General features: G+C 41.6%; 1 protein-coding gene across 1 annotated transcript in view; it reads left to right on the forward strand.

Annotated features, from left to right (window-relative positions):
* Positions 1 to 18557, forward strand: part of MCF2L2 (MCF.2 cell line derived transforming sequence-like 2) — a 163949-nt gene that overhangs the window by 133828 nt on the left and 11564 nt on the right. Inside the window, exons 25-29 of the mRNA XM_082056760.1 lie at positions 5460 to 5532; positions 8679 to 8788; positions 12666 to 12761; positions 16131 to 16220; positions 18335 to 18406. Of these exons, the coding sequence (XP_081912886.1) occupies positions 5460 to 5532; positions 8679 to 8788; positions 12666 to 12761; positions 16131 to 16220; positions 18335 to 18406 (441 nt within the window). The remainder of the gene's footprint in view (positions 1 to 5459; positions 5533 to 8678; positions 8789 to 12665; positions 12762 to 16130; positions 16221 to 18334; positions 18407 to 18557) is intronic.

Genomic DNA, 18557 nt, shown 5'->3' on the forward strand with positions numbered 1-18557 from the left:
TATGCATGTTAGCCTCAGCAATTTAATCCAATCCATAACAATATACTTATTTACAATGCTTACTACTCAGATCTTTTGTTATTATTCTTGTCTTCATCCTTTTTCTTTTTTATTCTGAATTTCACTGTGGTCAGTCCAGCAAGAACTGCTGAGGAAAGTACTCAAGATTCTTATCAGTACAAGTTCAGGACTTGATCTAGGGACTCTCTGATCTGGTTTGTAGTATTTACTTCTGAAGTATAAAAGCTGGTTTTACTTAGGCTACTGCAGAAGGGAAGAGTAGCTCATGTAGTTCAGAAAATATCTGTGTTCGATAGGATAGAGTGCTGTTCCTCCATGTGTGGTTCTAGGCAAAGAATATGAAGCTTGTATGTCACACAGATGAGCATTTGTGAAATCTTTTTAGGATACCTATATGCTGGAGTTACTAAGCATTTTCCAGAGGAAACTGCGCAGGAATCAAGACTGAAAGTTTTTGAAAACATTTATATTTTGATATTCTTTATTGTATGGTCTTAAGATCATAGGATCCTAGAATATTTGAGGTTTCAAGGGACCTCAGGGCATCATAGTCCAACGTCCTCCTCAAAGCAGAGTCAGTTATTGGTCAAACCATGTTACTGAAGACTTTATCCAGTCTGGTCTTGAGAGCATCCAAGGATGACTTTCATCCTACTCTATAAGCAAAGTCAAGCTTTCCGTCACTGTGCAGAACAGCGACCAGAGGACAGAAGTAGTATCTTATGTGACTGTTTGGGAAAAGGCAACGGGGAGAATGAGTCAAAGTCCTTATTACAATAGTGACAGTAGGAAGCAAATGCTTTGTCCTATCATTTTAAATAGTTGTTTCTATTTCCAGTGACTCATGAAAGAAGAGGCCTTAATTCATGCTTAATCCAAGATTGGATGTTTCTCCAACTGTGCGTTGTAATGAGAGAAGGAAGAGGGAGACACTTGTTTGTCTGGGCTGTTTTTAATGACTGTTGTTAGGAGTTGCACAGGGGTCTGGAATGTTGGAAAGAACCTGCTGATATGAATGAATAAAGGGCAAAGAAGGTGGCCAAAGGTGTGTGGTAAGGTTCACTCTATTATTTACTGCATGGAGGAAACATGCTAAGCTGAGTCCTGGTTACCTTTCCTCCAGGGGAGTGGTGTCAGGTCATTCCAGAGTCTGGATCCTACGTGCCACAAAGCAAACTCTCAGGTATTAGAGTTCATAGAAATAAAAAATTTGATGGAGTAGTATAGCAGTGTATACATATTGCCAGCCCTAGACAGGGACAGGAGCCCGGCTAATATAATCGACCCTCCAGGTATTCAAGGCCTGTTGACCCTGTTTTACCTTTTCCCATGGCCTATGTAATGCCCATAAATATAATTCTGTACAAGTTGCGCGGTGATGTATGCATGTTTTAAAAGTATATAATAGCAAAGGGGCTTGATTGTGAGCAGTGTCCCATGCTTGTGCAGTGTAAGCTGATGGATGTCCACAAGCTATACACACATTTAGAGCTCAAGCATGCAGCTTGGCAGATGTCATTATCTAATTCCCTATTGTCTTGTGACTCAAGCGAGTCAACTCTATTGTGCTCTTCTATTAACCCTTCATAAGGGGAAGCTTCCTGCACAGAAGATTTAGGGATAAAAGTTCTCCAATATCCTAAAAATCCCCAAAAGTCATGTAATTGTTCTACCACAAATGATACAGAAAACTGCTGGACTGTTTGCTATACCTTCTCTGGTATTCCTCTAATCTGTCCATGCCAAACTATTCCTAAAATAGTACACTAGGATCTTTTGTTTTAGTTGGATTTATTGTCCCGCCTTGGTCCTATAAATGCATTTTCAGAAAATTTGTCAGCTGCTCCAGTTTCTCATTGTGAAACTGCCATAATCAATAGATCGTCAGTATCATTGCAAACAGTAATGGTACCTGACCATAGTGCTGTATTAGCTTGTAGCTTTTGGTGGTAAATAGAGGGACTGTGTGTGTATCTTGCACTGAGGTGACAGGCGGGGTGGGGGGTGGTGCAGTGTTGGCGGTGGGACTAGGGCTGGCTGCCTTTTTTGCATAAGCAATATCTTTTGGCATCGGCAAAACATTTCTGATGGTGTGATTCCACCTATTTCTAGTTAGCGGCTTGTACAAGATCATTCCATGTTTGTTTCCTCATCACCCATGCTGTAGCTCCTTTCGGTTTTGCCAGCTTTCCTTTATTCGCCACCCGAACAGAGGATTCTGAATTTACAGGTCCAATTTCCCTCAAGGTATTTGCTGGAGCAGCTACATTACCCTCAGCATTTGTCACTGCTGGTACAGCCACAGGTTTTAGTGAGGCAGGCACTCCTCTCAAAAGCTGCATTTCAATACTTCTTGTCACTACTACCCTGTCTGCCATAATCAACTCATGAGTCAACCCCATCTGCTGCACTACATAAATACCCTCCTCCTTTGTACACCAATTTCTGAGAGACAACAGCAATTCCACAGGTTCAGCATATGCTGGTAAAAGTGCTGCACACAAACATTGATATAATGTAGGTGCAATAATATCTTGCCCATCAGGACATCTGATGTTTTTCAGCTGAGCATATTCTCGTTGTAGCTGATCATTTGTTATGGGGCTTAATAAATCATTTTAATCTGCTAATAAATGGATAGATGCAGCTCCACTATCCTAAACTTGCAAAATCCATGCCTGTGTTCCTTTCTCACTCTTCTGCTGAGGGATCTCTAAAAATTCCCTTAACTCCTCTGGAGCATAAGTACACAAAATCTGCCCTCCTTGCATCTGCTTGTTTCTGCTTCTGTGTTATTTGTATGGGGGGTTGTGTTCCCATTACCTCCCTGCCTTTTATGGCAGGATCAAATTCAATATTGGAGTCTGAGTATTCACTCCAAATATTTGCATCCCATTCTTCAGGGGACTCAATTAGTTTCCTAATCTGTAGAATATCAGGGGGATGAGGAGCCCACATAATTTCATTTTTTTTTTTCCTCTAGCTTTTGTTTCTTCTCCTTTTCTTCCTGTAGCTATTTCTGCAGGTGCTATTTTTAAGGACAATAATTTAGCAGATTTTTCTACCTTCTATTTCCTCCCTCCCATCTTGTTTTTCTCTATTCAAGTTTCTCCTCTCCTGACAAGTGGCTTCTAGGCAGGTACTTAACATTTTGCAAATAATTCCCTTTCCATCCTTTATACAGCCCCTGGCTGCCATTACCTGGTCTTCCACAGCTTTCCAATCATGCCAATTATCATGAGCCCATTTCTCTGAGAATTTAGGACTCAGACTCACCCCACACCTCCATAAATAATTAGTGATAGTGCCTGCCATCCCACTTCTGACACCAATTTGTTACGGCGGAGAGATGTAGGGTTCTGCTTGCCACAGAACAATGTTTAAATCACTCAAAGAAAAGCATGATTTAACAAAGTTCAATGGCAAGATTCAGTCTTATTTACGGCATGGAGGAAATAAGCCAAACCGAATCCTGCCTATCTGCCCTCCAGGGGCCTGGCCTAAGGTCGCTCTGAAATCTGGATCCTAGTGCTCACAGAGCAAACTCTCAGGCATCATAGTTTGTAGAAATAAATAATTTGATGGAGTAGTATAGCAGGAGGGCTGGCTCAATCTGGGTCAACCTGTACAGGGGTCTCAGCCAGGCATAGAAATCTCTGTATTTTTATATCCTTCTAGACTCTGACTGTTCCTCACGCCATGATTCAGACAACAGCAATGTTTGAGTCTGGGGTCTTCTTCCTTCTCATTTGTTCTTTTTCTCTGGTCTTAGATGGGCCTTTGTTTTGTTTAACTGTAGATATTGTTTATAGTCCATAGTTTGGAAGGTGCTGTTTTGTCTGAATGAATCTTTTTCTTCTCAGCAAAGTGCAGAACAGGCCTTATCTTGCAGGTGTCCATAATGTCATTGTGTTAGCCCTGAAGCCGTTATTTTCTCCCCATTCAATTCCATTCTTCCCAGTAAAGTATGAAGTAGGCCTTATTTTGCAGATGTTCAGTGTAGTCTGTAGCCACTTTTTGTAAATATGAGCAGAACTTTACAGCACATAGCTTATTAAGTAACGTGAAGCAGATAGTATATTACAAATCACACAACTTTGTAATTCTAGGTGATTCATTCTATTTAGTACACATTTACTTAAGCTAAATTATTGATATGAAACCTAAATTGGGCTCATCCAGTGATCTACGAGCAGTAAAAACCATTGCCATACAGCCAACTTATTTAGCAGGGAGAGCTCAAAGTTGGCTCACCCAGGCTGTCATATTTATAGAATAAAGTGTTTGACTCATGGTCAAATTGCATACGGGGGAAAAGCATGCACGAGACTGCTTGTGCCCACAACTTATCGATGTTCAGTGTACCCTTCTGCTTCATTGTGGGTTTCCTAAAAGGAGTTCTTGGCCTGGCTGCAGCTCAGGCCTTTTACCTCCTTCGGGGTCTGTACCAAACTGGTGCTGGTTTGTCTGGGGGTGGTCGAATGCATCTGCCACAATCCTTTGGTCCCAAAGACCATCATTGTCTCTTGCAAGTAAAGAATTTACAGATGCAGCTTTAGAGATTTGTGCAAAGCTGTGAATCAGTCGCCAAAATCAGGAATGCAGCTGCTTCCGACTCCCTGCCCAGAGTGCTCCTTTTTCCCAGCATTTGCACCTACAAAACACTCAAAGTTTCATCTTTCAGTGCTGCCTCTGTCCCCTTGTCTGTTCTCCTTTCATTGACTGGAGCTTCATCTTCTTCAGGGTGAAATAGGCCCAGAATCTCAGCAATTTGAGAGTCTGAAAGGAGCGCCTTCCTTTGCCTCCTCACTTCTCAGTGTCTGATTTTCCTGGCCCTGAAAACCAGGTTGTCAGCATATTTCTTAGCATCTTTCTTTACTTAGCAGTTACTCGATGTAAGTACGAATGAGGCTGTTGCTACCTCGCAGCTAAGCAAAAAGAGCGAACAAATGGCATTTGAACAACATTTTATTATTGCTGTTTGTTCAGGGTGCTAAGCAAAAGCATTTTTCAGAGGGATGGGGATATTTTCTGCTAGTTGGCTGTGTGTGCAAACGGACTCATGCACACATGTTGCTAAATCCAGAAAAATCTGTGAACCACAAAACTTGTATTCTGGGAAAAATGCCAGTAGTCCGTTCCCTAGATCCAAGTGGTACAGTGAGTTAGAGAGAGGCACAGAGCAAAGAGAAGATGGTAGGGGAAGACATTTCTTCTGCACTGAAAAAATATGGGTAGAAGAGCTGTTTGGGGTGAGCTAAGTTTTCAGCCTATAAGATCACTACATGCCTTTCTCTCCAAGTATGAGTATTCATTTCGATTGTAGCCATGGTCAAAATCTCCCCACTCCAATTTCTCTCTCTCTCTCCCACCTTTATGCAGACAAGGAAGCAAGTTATATAATTTGGAGCAATTCCTTTTTATTTTTTCTCTAACAGAAGCAAGTCAACTGCACCAAAGAATTACCGAGAGTGTATACCATGCACCAATGGATCCATCCAATGCAAGCAGGTAACAACAGCTGTCATGGCATATCAGGGCCATGTTTTGTCTTGCCTTTTTGCTTTTGCAGTATATTCATTCTTAGTTTTCTATGTTTTGCTTCCTGGGTATAAACTTACTGGATTTTCTTCAAATTCTTTAAAGACATGTAAATTCAGATAAAGGTTTTGCTCATGGGGAAACTAAAAATCATGATGCAGAATTCATTCCAAAGATGATGATTTGGTTTTGCAAAAGAACCACATGCTGCCGATGAATTCAAGTTTAGACAAAATGTATCAGAAAATTTCCAGGATGTTAAATGGAGCTGTCAGCAAATTTTTGTAATGACCCAGTTGCTGGGTGAGTTTAATGCAAGTTGGCATGGGATATCGCTGTAAAATTTTAACAGGATCAACAAACCCAAGAGATCCCAGGTAACACAAACAGCCTTTAAAAGCTGTACAATTCGATGCAAGAAATTTTAAATAGATGTAGTGCTGTTAATCCTGCACCATGTTTTCTCTAGGCTTGGTTACATTTACATTGTTTAACGTTTCAGGTGAAAAGATTTAAGGGTGAAAATCTTTCAGCAAAACCACCTTGGGGTAGGAGAAAACTATTCCAGTGAAATTTGAAATGCAATCATAAAAATGTTTCAAAGCAATCCATATGTGTGTCCTTCTTACAAGGCTCTTAAAGTGAGAATTTTCAGAGCAGAAATTATAGACGAAATATGTCAACAGAAAATTATTTAGCTCTGGGAAGAAAGGCCATTTGATTAGCCACTTGTCCTAGAGTGGATTAAACCACAGGAAAAATGAAGTGCTTGTTGTCCTCACCGTGCCAACTGGCCAGAGAAAGAGAGGTGAGATGCTTCCGCTCCAAATGCTGGGTTATTAGAGGATCAGGAAGAATATGGTAAGTCTTCATGAAAGAACAAAGCCCTGGGCTTTCATGAATGGAACAAAGTCCAGATTGTCCTATCAGCTATTATATAATAAACTGAGTCCACCCTGATGCTCTGTAAGATGTGTCTCAGAAAGAAGCACGGACAGGGGAATTGCAGCACGAGGTGGTTTTCCACTGGCTGATGTGCAACTGTGGATCCAGAATTCTCAGACTGTGGATCCTCTTCTGCAGCATGTTTTGGGATGCTGGGTGGAGGCAAGGAGAGGAAGGAAGAATTTAGACTTTGGGATAGCCACCAGCATAGGCGTAGTCTGTGTTTATGACCGATGTGACCAAGCAGCCCCAGTTGTGAAAGACGCTATACGTAAGCCAGTGATAAGATAGTATTAGGTAAAGAGCAACCAGCATCATCAGTGCTCTGCCAGTGGTTGGAGGCTAATTAATTACTGAGGCTTCATTGAACCAATAGACACCATCTCCTGGGTTGCTCATATGTAACAGTGACTCTGCTGTTTATTGGGAATTGTCAAACCTGTACTGTGATGTTGGGGGGACACTCTCCTGACCCATATCTGTTCGATGACAAAGACTGTCTCCTTTACTTGTTTATGTACCATCACAGTGCTTGGGGCTGCAATTCCAGGAGATAAGGCAGGGCTGGGCTGACTCACGGCTGGAGCTGAAGGATCTGCAAAGAGACTTAGAACCAGCGCCCGGGCAGCTATTGGATATCCTGAAATACTGTTCAATCCATTTAAATTGTCTCTCTGTAACTTCTTCCCCAAAGTTTCAGCGTCTAATCCTAAAATGAGATGCCTTGTGCCGTGTCTCTCTCAAGGGATGGCTGCTGCGTTTCAGTGCTAATGAAATTATCTCTTTGTATTGTTTTCTAATCTGTTTAAACATATGAATCTCAGACTATTGTTCTAACTGCTTAATTATCTGATTTCTTGGAAACGACTGATTCAGCCATATATCCATGGAAAAGTATCCCATACATATAGATACACACAAACATTTAGCAGTTTTGCTGCAGATTCTGTTTCAGAGAAGCTGGTGTGTCTTCTCAGTGTCTTTCTCACAGCTGTAAATCTTTAACTGTGTTAGCTGCATGTTTCACAGTTAGCCTAGCTGGGAAGGAACAGAGAAGAAAGAATAAGGAAATGTGAGTGTGCTTTGGATTTGTTCCCGTATTTATTTTGAGCCCCATTATGTACCTGACATCAGGCTGGAAAATCACATTTTGGTTTAGTACCAGGAGGTAACAGAGACCTCAGTTAAAGTTCCATCAGAAACAGGTCAGAGGTTCAAATACAAAGCAATGAGTCCCGGGTTGTCATGTAGTTATAAAAGGTATTCACAGATCTCTAGTATTCCAAATGTTTTGGAGTTTATAATGACACCTTGGACCTTCCCTTCCAGCAAGATAAACCCTATGAATGTTAAGAGTTCATGTGTTAATTGTGAACAGCAATGTAATTGCTGACACATGTTAATAACAAGCATTTTGGGACAGAGTATTTCAAGTGTGTAGATATGAAATACGTGGAACATTCAGTCTGCCAAGGCTAACAGTCAAACACTCAAATTAAACTACCAGACCTTTGCAAAACGATGAGGATAAGAACCATGAGAAAATCTTGCAGCACGAATGCCCCACAAACCTGGGGTAGAGGGGTCCTTCCCATTACAGATGCCAAGGCCGGTACCAGTGCAAATCTGGCAAGATGTATCCCCTTGTCTGTGGTTCAGCTGTAGTTTGAGATATCCCACTTGGATTCATATTTTCAAAGAGGAGAAGAAAGAGAAGCTGGGAGATCCTGGAGCCAGTAGCATCCTTATGTTCCTCTGTACATGGTATGACCTCTGTGTAACCATCCAGTTTCCATTTTTCTCCTGGAGTCCAATACACTTATGCTGCAAAGGATGGAAAACTGGACTCCTCTTTTCTAACCTGGATTCCTACCCCTTCCTTCCGAATCTGTTGGACTTGCAAAAAGAGTTTGTGCAGACTTAACCAGTTTGTCCCTCCATTTTTCCGTTCTCACTAAAGACATCCCTTACTGCGTGGTGTGGAAAGGAAGCGGGACCTAGAACGGCTTTTTTCACCATACCTGCCTACACAGATGTAGAATTCATAGCGTACACAATTTTAAAACCTGCCTTTTGTTCCTTAAGCTTCCATATCTGAGGTCAAGAAAGAATGCTTAGTGCTTAGATATTAAGCAGGAATGTAACTATTTTTGTATATCTTTTCTCCAAAGATATAGCCGAAAGTCATCAAGTTTATATGAAAACAAATCTGAGACATCAAACGTGGAAGCATCTAACAATAAAAACAGGAATTCCAGTCCCAGCGCCAGGCAAAAGAGAGGTAGGAGTTCTGACACAGAGCCTTTTGCTTCCAAAGGGTAACATTTTTATTTTTGCACACTCATTTCTAGAGTTTGATGAGGATAATTTAAATGCATGTTTTTTAAACCCAGCATCAAGAAACAACAATGCTACAAAGCTGAGTGACTGTACCATGAAACTTCTTAAACACCAAAAAGTGTTACCAGTTCAGGATGTTTTAAGTCTGAGTTTTGATGCATTACAGTGTTGTTTATACAACTGGTGTTTTTTAAAAATATAATTTTGGGGGATAGTATGTGTATTTTAGCCTTCTATATCCTGCCTAAATATTTGGATTCATATATATTTTTAAGACTGTCAATGGACTTTGCTAACAAATTTCCTTGCTTTATGTTGAAGAGATTTTTTTTTTTTGCCTCCTCTGTATATAGGTTCCCCTATAGAGTATAATAAATAAGTGCACATGTGATCACTGAAAGTCCCTCCGTTATTTGAGGCCACAAATACAGTAGATATAGTCTGTACAATGTAGGTTAAAATGAACATTAAAAAAAAAACTGGATGTCGTGTTACAGCAGAGGAACAGAAAATCTTTCAACACCAGTTTCTCTTTTAGGTGGTATTTTTAAATCTTAAAACAATGACTTTTCTAATAGTGTAAAAAGAAAATTGTGAGGTCTTAAAAGAAGAGATGAATGTAAAAATCAGGCTTAAAGTGACAGCAACTCCTTTAGAAATACAGATGGTAAAAAAAATGTGGAGATTTTTTTTTCTTTGAAAAATTAGCTATTCCCCAAAAGATTTTTCGTTGCATTAAGTTTCCATTCTGGGAAGAAAGTTATGGATTCTTCATTTAAAAATCCAGTTTTACTAATTAAAACCATGTTTCAGTAAAAATTTATTTTTTTAAACATAGGACTTTTAAAAAGTAATTTAAAAAAAAAATTGGAAAAGCAGCCTTCCATTTGAAATTAATAAACTCTATTAAAAAAAACAAAAACAAACAACAACAGGAAAATTACTGGTGTTTTTAAACTCGTCCAACACACACAAGAGTGTGGGAACCGGGATGACCCTGGACTCCGATTTCCATTGTTCCGCTTTCCCATGGCCGGTGCCCCCGGGCTCTGCTGTGACGCGGCTGGCTCAGCCCCGCACCCCCGGCTGCGGGGTGTGCGCGTCCCACCGAAACTGCCGGTTGTGTCCCTGTGAGGCAGCGGAGCCTCCAGCTGGGACTCCGCGGAGGCTGAACTCGTCCTAAAAATGTGCGGGGAGGTCCTGCTTTGGAAGGTGCCGAGGTGCTGCTGCTCGGCCAAAGCTGGCTCTGTTGTGCCACCTACTGACTGAAATACTCCCAATATTTAAGTAATCTCAACGCGGGATATTTTGAAAGAGTACAGCGGGGGAGGACACTATTGGCAAGATATTTCGGCTTCATTATTCTTGTGGCTAAGTGCCTGTGACTGAGTTATCTACATATAAAAGAGTGTTTTCTGTGGACCTGATTGGTAGATTCACTGACTATATGGGAGCAGAGTCCTGCAGGAACCTCTGGAGACCAGCTAGCCTAACCAACCGCTTTGCTCAAAGCAGGGTCAGCTGCAGCAAGTAGCTCAGGGCCATGTCCAGTTAGGTTCTGAGTATCTCCAAGGATGCAGACTCCACAAGTGCCTTGGGGATGCTATCCCAGTCTTTAACCACCTTCACAGCAAAATAAGGGTTTTTTTCATATTATTAAATGGAATTTTCCATATTTCAGTTCGTGCCCATTGCCTCTCTCACCCTGTCACTGGGCTCCACTGACAAGTGTCTGGCTCCATCTTCTTTACTTGCTCCCATCAGGAATTTATATACATTGATAAGATCCACCTGAGCCTTTTCTTCTCCAAGCTGAACAATTCCAGCTCTCCCACTCTCTCCTTATGTCAGCTACTGCAATCCCTTAATCATCTTACTGGCCTTTTGCTGGATCCACTCAAGTGTGTCTCTGTCTCTCTTGTATGGGGGAGCCCAGGAGAGGTCAGAGCACTCTGGTTTGTCTCACTTATGCTGAGTAGAGGGGAAGCATCACCTCCCCAGCCCTGCTGGCAAGGCTTTGCCTAACTCAGCCCAGGATGCTCTTGGCCTTCTTTGCCACAAGGATGCATTACAGGCTCATGTTCAACTTGCTCTCCATCGGGACCTAGCTCTTATTACGTTTGAAATGGTTTCCAGGCCTATTTGGTATACCTGCAGAAGGAAAGGTTGAAATAACTCAAGTGGAGACAACATGTCTTTAGAGACCAGTCTCTTATGATTGTCTGGTGCTGTGAAGCTGTGAGAACTTGTGAAATCCTAAGGAGTATATCAGTGAAGTGGTATAACTGCAGAGTTGAAGAACTAGTTTATAAACCTTCCCCCTATACACATGCATTGTTGTACTTGCTGCATGACCCTGTGATCATCAGACACTATAGATTTTTTTCTCTTTGCAGTCAAAGTAAATATATTTTATATACCAGTTTCTGGATTCTTTATAAGCTACAGTATTTTTACAAAGATTGTCTGGCAGTGGGAGCAGCTGCGGCAGGGAATGGCCCTTAGGCTGACACAGGCAGTTGGAAAGTCAAATGCTCCCCAGTGCACCTGTGGGCAGCCCCAAAGCTGAAACTGCCACTTGGTAGCGGTTCCTCACCAGATGCACCTGCCTGGCCCAAAGCTGGCATGAGGCCTCTGGCTGGAAGGAGCTGAACCACACCGACATACTTCTGTATTGTTAAAATCTGTGCATCTCACACCCACCTACGCATGCAGCACCTTGGATCCTGGGTTATCTTGGCTGCAAATCAGGAAGTGATGGGATGCGCTTTCCTTTGAAAGCACAGCTTGTCTGTCTGTTGCTTGTCTGTCAGTGTGGAGTCACTGTCTCTTCATGTTCCCTTTGTACTTCTGGTCTTCCTTTATGCCTCTAATGACTCTCACTTGGCAGTGTATGAAATAAAGAGGAGGAGAAAGCAAGTGGATAAATCCTAAGGCACAGAAGCAAGCAGCCAGCACATGGCTTTTCCCCTGGTCTTTTGCCATAAACCTGCTGTGTGCTACCTGCCTACACAAAGAAAGGGGCAGATGCAGAATTTGGCAGGAATGCATGGATCTGGGGGGCAGTGATCTAGGTCCATCTCTTTCCTGCAATGCAAGTAACTGATTATCTTTCAAACCCAGAGTCTCAGGACCTAGACCCGCCTGTGACTGATCTCTCTAAAGGTGACTGCCAGGCAGCATGGCTGGCTTACTCCTGTAGGAGCCTGGCATGTAAGCTTTGCTGGCATGGCACTCCTTACATCCCAGCAATTCATGAGATCAAATGCATGACTGTATGTTGGCTTTGGAGGCTGTTAGAAAGACTTCAGCAGGTAAGGCTGGCGATGGCAGACTCTTCAGTGCTAGCGCTGGGTAGCAGCAGCGGGACCGCTCACAACACTGGCTGGCTGTATGTGTCCTGCACTGCAAGGCTTCTTCTCTTGTTTTTCCTTACAACCTTGCTGTTCCAACCACAATGATGTATTTTCATAGTAAAAGGCACTAGGTCCTTTGTAATGAGCTTGCTGCTAACCTGTATTTTCCTTTGATGAGAGCTACATCCCTCCACCTGTTTTTCTTTGGTTTTGTTTTGTTGTTGTTCTCCATTAAAACTCAGTGAGCCAAACTCAACCCGGGGGCTCTGTTTGGCTCAGCTGGTTTAATCACCCTGACCTCATGTCACCTTTCTAATTGATTAGCTCTTGCTCAGGCTTGAACTGAATCAAAATTTATTTATTTACTTTAAGTTGTCATCCAGTGCTAACCTTTCCTTCCCCGTAAGCTGAACAGCTGACCCTTCCTTCCTTATTTCTCTTCCCTTTCCCTCTTTCTCCTAGTTGATGCTTCCACCAGCCTTAACCTTGAGCGCACAGCGCTTGCTAGAAAGCGATTCACATTGCAAGGTCTTTCCAACCGCAGAGCTCCACCCAAAGGTAAAATCACCCCATGCAGTATTTGGTCTCTGGCCATCTGTCTCCTGCACTCCCACAATCCCACAATGTTCTCTCCATCCCATAGTGCCATCCATCACTATTTCCTAAAGTGCTGCCACATCTCACCAAAATGCTCCTGTCTGACACACACATATGGCTCCTCTTCTCAAAGATGCCGTTACCAAAAATCAGTCCCATGGCAGTGTTTGCAAAGCAACCTTTGAGTTGACTGGTTGGATATTTTACTGGTGCACTGCGCAAATACATTTTATTTCCAATCGTTTCTCTCAGGGGCCAAATGTGAACGCGTTTTAAGCTGTGAACCAAACTTCTTTCAGCAGCTTACTGACTTGAATGGAAGAGTATTGTTGTCTTGTGCTACATGAGATTTTTATGTGTGAAATAGTTCATTGGTTGGACTCTTTGTTTTTTCAAATGTTGCTCAGCCACGGCCTAGTGGTTACACTGAGGAACCAGAATTCAGAGGAGCTGGGGTTTATTTCTATTTCTACTTCATTACGTTATATAACACTGTAAAATGGTATGTTCTGAGTCTGTGCATAAATGGTTAGATGACATTCAATATCCATGAGTAGAGAGCATTCTATGTTCCTGCGATGGCTGTACAAGGAAGAGACTTTAAAGGAAAGAAAGAAATGTGAATAGAAATTAAACTGAATTACTATTTGCAATTACTTTCTGAAAACATAATGTAATTACTCTTTTTATTGTTATTGTATGACTTTTCTCCTGTTCTGATTATATTTCTTCTGTCAGACAAAGCGTTAGTGTACATCAATGGAGAGGGTGAACATCAAAGGAGAAAGAAGTAAGATGAAAAAAAAAAAGAATTACAATGTTATAAAGCAGATGAAAATATACTAAAAGCCGGCACAACCACAAGATTTTGGCTGCAAGGTTAAGGCTGCACTTGGTAGTAAGATCCAAGATGGACAAACCAGTTCAATATTCTGAATACAAAAAGGGAGTGGTTTTCAGATCCTGTGACTTGGGGAAATCAATTGCAAAATACAGATTTCAGAAATAAGGCAATTTGGATGAATTTGGATCTACAGTTTTGGTTTGGGCTTCCTTTGATCTTTTATCTGAATTTTGCTTGTCGTGTGAAATGTCTTGCCTTTTATTCCGTCATTCTGTGTTCCAGACAGTACGGCACAGTTCAGAAGAGTTCATATCCCCTAAGCCATAGGCACTATCAGCTCAAAGTCTTCCTGGCTCTGGTTACTTGAGGTTCCTGTGAAGCCTTTCCATTACACAATGTCCCACTTCTCCTTGTTGTGCTGTTCAGCTGCTAATCTGGTCCTGGCCAGAGGAAACCAGCTGGGAAATAGCTTGGAGGATTGCAGAGCGTGGTCATTGCTGTGGGCAGTGATGATGCAAAGCTGTGTTAGCACTGTATGGACTGGCTGTGAAGGCAGGTCAGAAGCTGTGAGGACATAATGGGGAAGTTACTGCAAGGAGCTTGTCCTGCTCTTGACCTCATCGTGTAAAGATTTGTTACTGGTCATGGCAGGAGATGGCACACTGAGCTGAGCACTCTTTGGTTCAGAGCCACTGTGTCTGTTGATGTCCAGAACACTTAAAAGGGAAAGTTTATATAATAAAATAACAAGACTAGGGGGAAAACAATATTTCCTGATACATATTGACTGTCAGTGGAGCGGGGATGCTCAAAGCATTGCTGAACTGTCTGTCCGGGCTGGATGTGATGGGGTAGAAAATGTTGTATATAAGCACTTTAGTGTTTTAGCCAAAGAAATGCTGATGTCTGGCAGAGAAACTTTACCATGCTGCACCCCAGTGCAGAGACCCCGAGGTGGCCACACCAGAACTGGCACCGAAGCGTGTGAAAGCCCAAACTCATAGCGCTCGGCATCTCCTTTCCTTAGGTCAGCATTAGTCATCCTGGTTCGCAGAGCCAAGCTCAAATTCCTTGTAACTGGCACAGAGTCTCTAGGAGCTGCATGACATGGTATAAATGTAGCCCAATAGCATCTCTATGAAGTGAAATTGTCTTTTTATTTTAATAAGGGTAGTTACATCAGCCTAAATGTGGAGTTAATCCTTTGTAGAGCAGTTTAAACTCTCATTTTTCTTCAGCCTTTTAGGAGGTGTGAATAAGGAGGTACTTGAATATAAGTGCTTTTATCAGTAAATTGATAAGTGCATGCATTGGCAGATAGAGGATTTACAGTCTTTCTACAGTAGCCAATCTACAGTTAAAATTGCCTGAGATTTTAGGGAGCTAATATAGTTTCCTGATGTTTTGGTATAGTAAAACCTTACAGGAATTGCAGTTCAACCAGCCATGCTCATTTCTGCTCCACTGGAAACATACAGTGAATGTGACATTTACTAGGCAGAAATATGGAAAAAACAAAGTAAAGAGAAGTGTTGTGTGACTGAACATTAAAATAAGGAAATATGAAGATGAGGAATAGGAAAGAGAATTTTAAGATCCCTGGCTAGGAAATCTTCACAGTAGTATAGTTCTGCACAGGATATTTAAACCTGAAATGTAAAATCACCTGAAACTTCTTTTACTCCAGTGCTGTATGCTATTTAATAATGGGAAAAAAAAAGAGATTGAAAATAAGATAGACAGAAGATTTGAAGCCATTTCTAATACCATTTTCAACTGAGGTTGTGTCCTGGTAGAGTTAAGTGTTCACGTGTCTTACTGAAACTGAAATACAAAGCATATGAGTAGCTTTAGTCATGTCTCAATGGAAATACTCACTTGAGTAATGTAGCGCATGTGCTTAGAGCATTTTCAGCAGAAGAGAATAAAAAGTTAATCCTAAAATATTTGTAAGCAAGCAGCGTTTTCTCCCAGGTGGCACTGCTGCAGTTGGTAGGTGCAAGAAGTATAGTGAGAGAAGGTTTTCAGGCATTCACACAGTTAACTTCTAGAAACAGCAAATGTGAATCCAAGCCATTCATGTTTGTTTTTCAGTGTATTTCAGGTCAATTGTCCCAGAACGAGCAGTTCAGTGTCTAAAATAATCCAAGTCTCATCTGTAGACACACACCCCATTCTAACCATCCTGCTCACCTGTCTGTTTTGTAGCTGTGCTTAGACACTAGTTGGTTGCTAAAATATTAACTGGCATGTCTCCTTCCTGAAGTATTAAAATTAGTGCAATTGGAATTGCTTTAAAAATATGTTAATTTGAACTCTCTTGTGTGATTTTTACTTAGTTAAGGGATTTTTTCCTGTCTATTTTAGTGGAGCAACCTACCTTTTATTTACCGTTTTCCAGCTGCTGCTTTGCTTTGGACATCTTTTACCCTCAGTGCTTATTAACCTCTAACCCTGCCCTGCATTGCATCTGTCTGTTCTCCCAGATTCAGAATCTAAGGAGAGAGAAGTCACCCGTCGCTTTTCCCTAGCCTCCTCCATCAGCTCCACCGTTAATGCTTCTGCTGTGACCAAAGGTACCGTCCTGCTGCTTGCTTAGCTACCCTTGTCCCTTCCTGCTGACTGACACATTTACTGCCAAATGCTGTTCACAGAGTGAGTACATCAGGCTCAGTTTTTATAAATGCAGGAGTTTCCAGCAGAAGAAGAGTCAGGACCAGCATAACCCCCACAGTGAGGCAGGCCAAGGCATTTTAAATGTATATCAAGCTGTACTGCCAGCATATATGGTGACTCTTCGCAGTTTCTCTGTAATAGGCTTCAAAGAATGGTGCTGGTTTCCATGGAAACTGGATTAATTTTTGGCTGATGTGGGGTTAGGTTTCCAACTTCTCCCTGGTTTGTATTAACCGAAATTCAATAGAAATTATTTCTCCATTTCCTTAAAGCTGTTTAGGATTTTTGCTGTTAAAAAGGAAAGAATCTCCTCATTGTGTAGCAGACATCAGATGGTAAGAAAGCCTGAAATGAAGCTGAAAATGGAGTAACAACAGATGCTAGTTTTAAGAATATTTAGCATAATCACAGTTTTGATTAGAAATTACAATTGCAAGGACATTTTCAGACATGTAAGGGAGTTAAGTGCCCAGGGCGCATGGAACTCTATGCAGTTCTTGTGGGAACTTATTAAAGTTTCATTTTTGAGCTGAAATTGTTTTAACAAAAAGCACTTTTATGAAATTTACTTGAAGTTATTGCACTAGTGCCTGCATTTAAACTCAAAAGCAACCCATGCATTTGGGCAAGCAGTAGGATTGCAGGCACCTATGCCTACATGTCAGAGTTAGTTTTGAAAACAGAACATAGTCTTACATCGAATTCGGAATATATTGTCTTTTGGCAGTTCTTGGAATGGAGGAACTGATTTGCAGGTTTAAGGTTTGTGACACAATTCACAAACCAAAATAGAAGGAAAGATGGCTGAATTAATTGGTATAAAAATCTTGGCTATGTATTTGTCAGGAAGAAGGTTACACAGTACATGATATATCACATTCTAAATAGTTGTGATGGATATGAACCATATCCTCGACTGTGCAATGAAGCTGTCATGAAATGAGAGTGTGGTGGTGTTTATTGGCAGAGGAAGGGTGATATTATTGCTACCTGTTTGTGCAACTCTCTTTAGACTATAACACAACAACATCACCGTATGGAAATGATAGGCATAGCACAGGAGGAGAGGTTCTTATAGCTTTCTGTCCTGGGCAACAGCTTCAGAAATATCAGCTACTAGGTTATGGGAAGACTGAATTATTTCCTAATATTTATCTCCTAACCTGAGGAACAGAAAGAAGCGCATATGTAGAAAGAGAATGGGCAACCAATGGTTGTACTTTGGTGTGGCTTATCAAAGAGAGCATGTATGATTTACTATGGAATACAAACTCTGCTACAGTTTCATATAAAAAAATCCTGCCCTAGGATCCTGTCCACCACAAGACCACTGGCAATTTTTTTGAATGTTGAGAAAATTACTTTTGTAATGCTTTGAAAAGCTAGAAAACAAAATCAGTGCTTTTCAATTAATTCACAGCATCTGCTTTAAGAAAATAGTCTAGATGACAAAAGAACTGAAGCCTGAGTCGTATCTCAGCATCAGCCTCATGTGGGTCTAGCCGGGGTGTTTGGATCATCACCCTCAAGGCTTCTGCCTATGGCTGTGTGCTGATCCCCACTGTGAACCTCTCAGCTCCATCACATCGCCAATCCTCCACACCGGGAGTCAGGACACAGGAGAAGCCCTGGATGTGGAGCTGTGAGTGGTGCTCTCCAGTTCTGTGGGGCAGAAGTGTTGGATTTTGTGGGCTCTTTCCTGCCAGCCTCATGGGTAGAAAGCTGAGACTGAGATTGTGCCTGCGTTAGTGCCATCTCCTGGACAAAGCACGAGACTAAACAGCTGTGAAACCTGACTGGAAGCAGATACATTTACTATGCTGTAATGTTTTTTGCAAAAAGTGTTCTGCTTCCTATCCACTTCACAAAAGTGTTTATCCTCACCACCTAGAATTTAGGGGTCAGTCATTTTTCTGGGGGAAAGTATTAGGCAGGCAGTGTCTCCAGCTAATGGGAAAGCAAGTTTCTCCTTTAACAGTATTTACAGCCTTGTGACTCTGCAAACTTCACACAGGTCCCCTTGTTCCTGCAGTTAAAGTCAAGAGACATGAAATAAAGAGTGATCCAACTCCCCTGGGGTTTGAAGGTACGAGTATTTCCATGCTGCATGAAAACCTGTTTGGCAATCTTTTGATATTATTCACCGAATTCACATCTCATCCCTGCTGGTAGATGACACTGGAGTCTATTATGGGCTTGATGTCAGTTTATCTGTTTAACTGTGATAAACACAGCTT

This window comes from Streptopelia decaocto (genome assembly GCF_964273445.1).
Source record: "Streptopelia decaocto genome assembly, chromosome: 6".
Classification (NCBI taxonomy): domain Eukaryota; kingdom Metazoa; phylum Chordata; class Aves; order Columbiformes; family Columbidae; genus Streptopelia; species Streptopelia decaocto.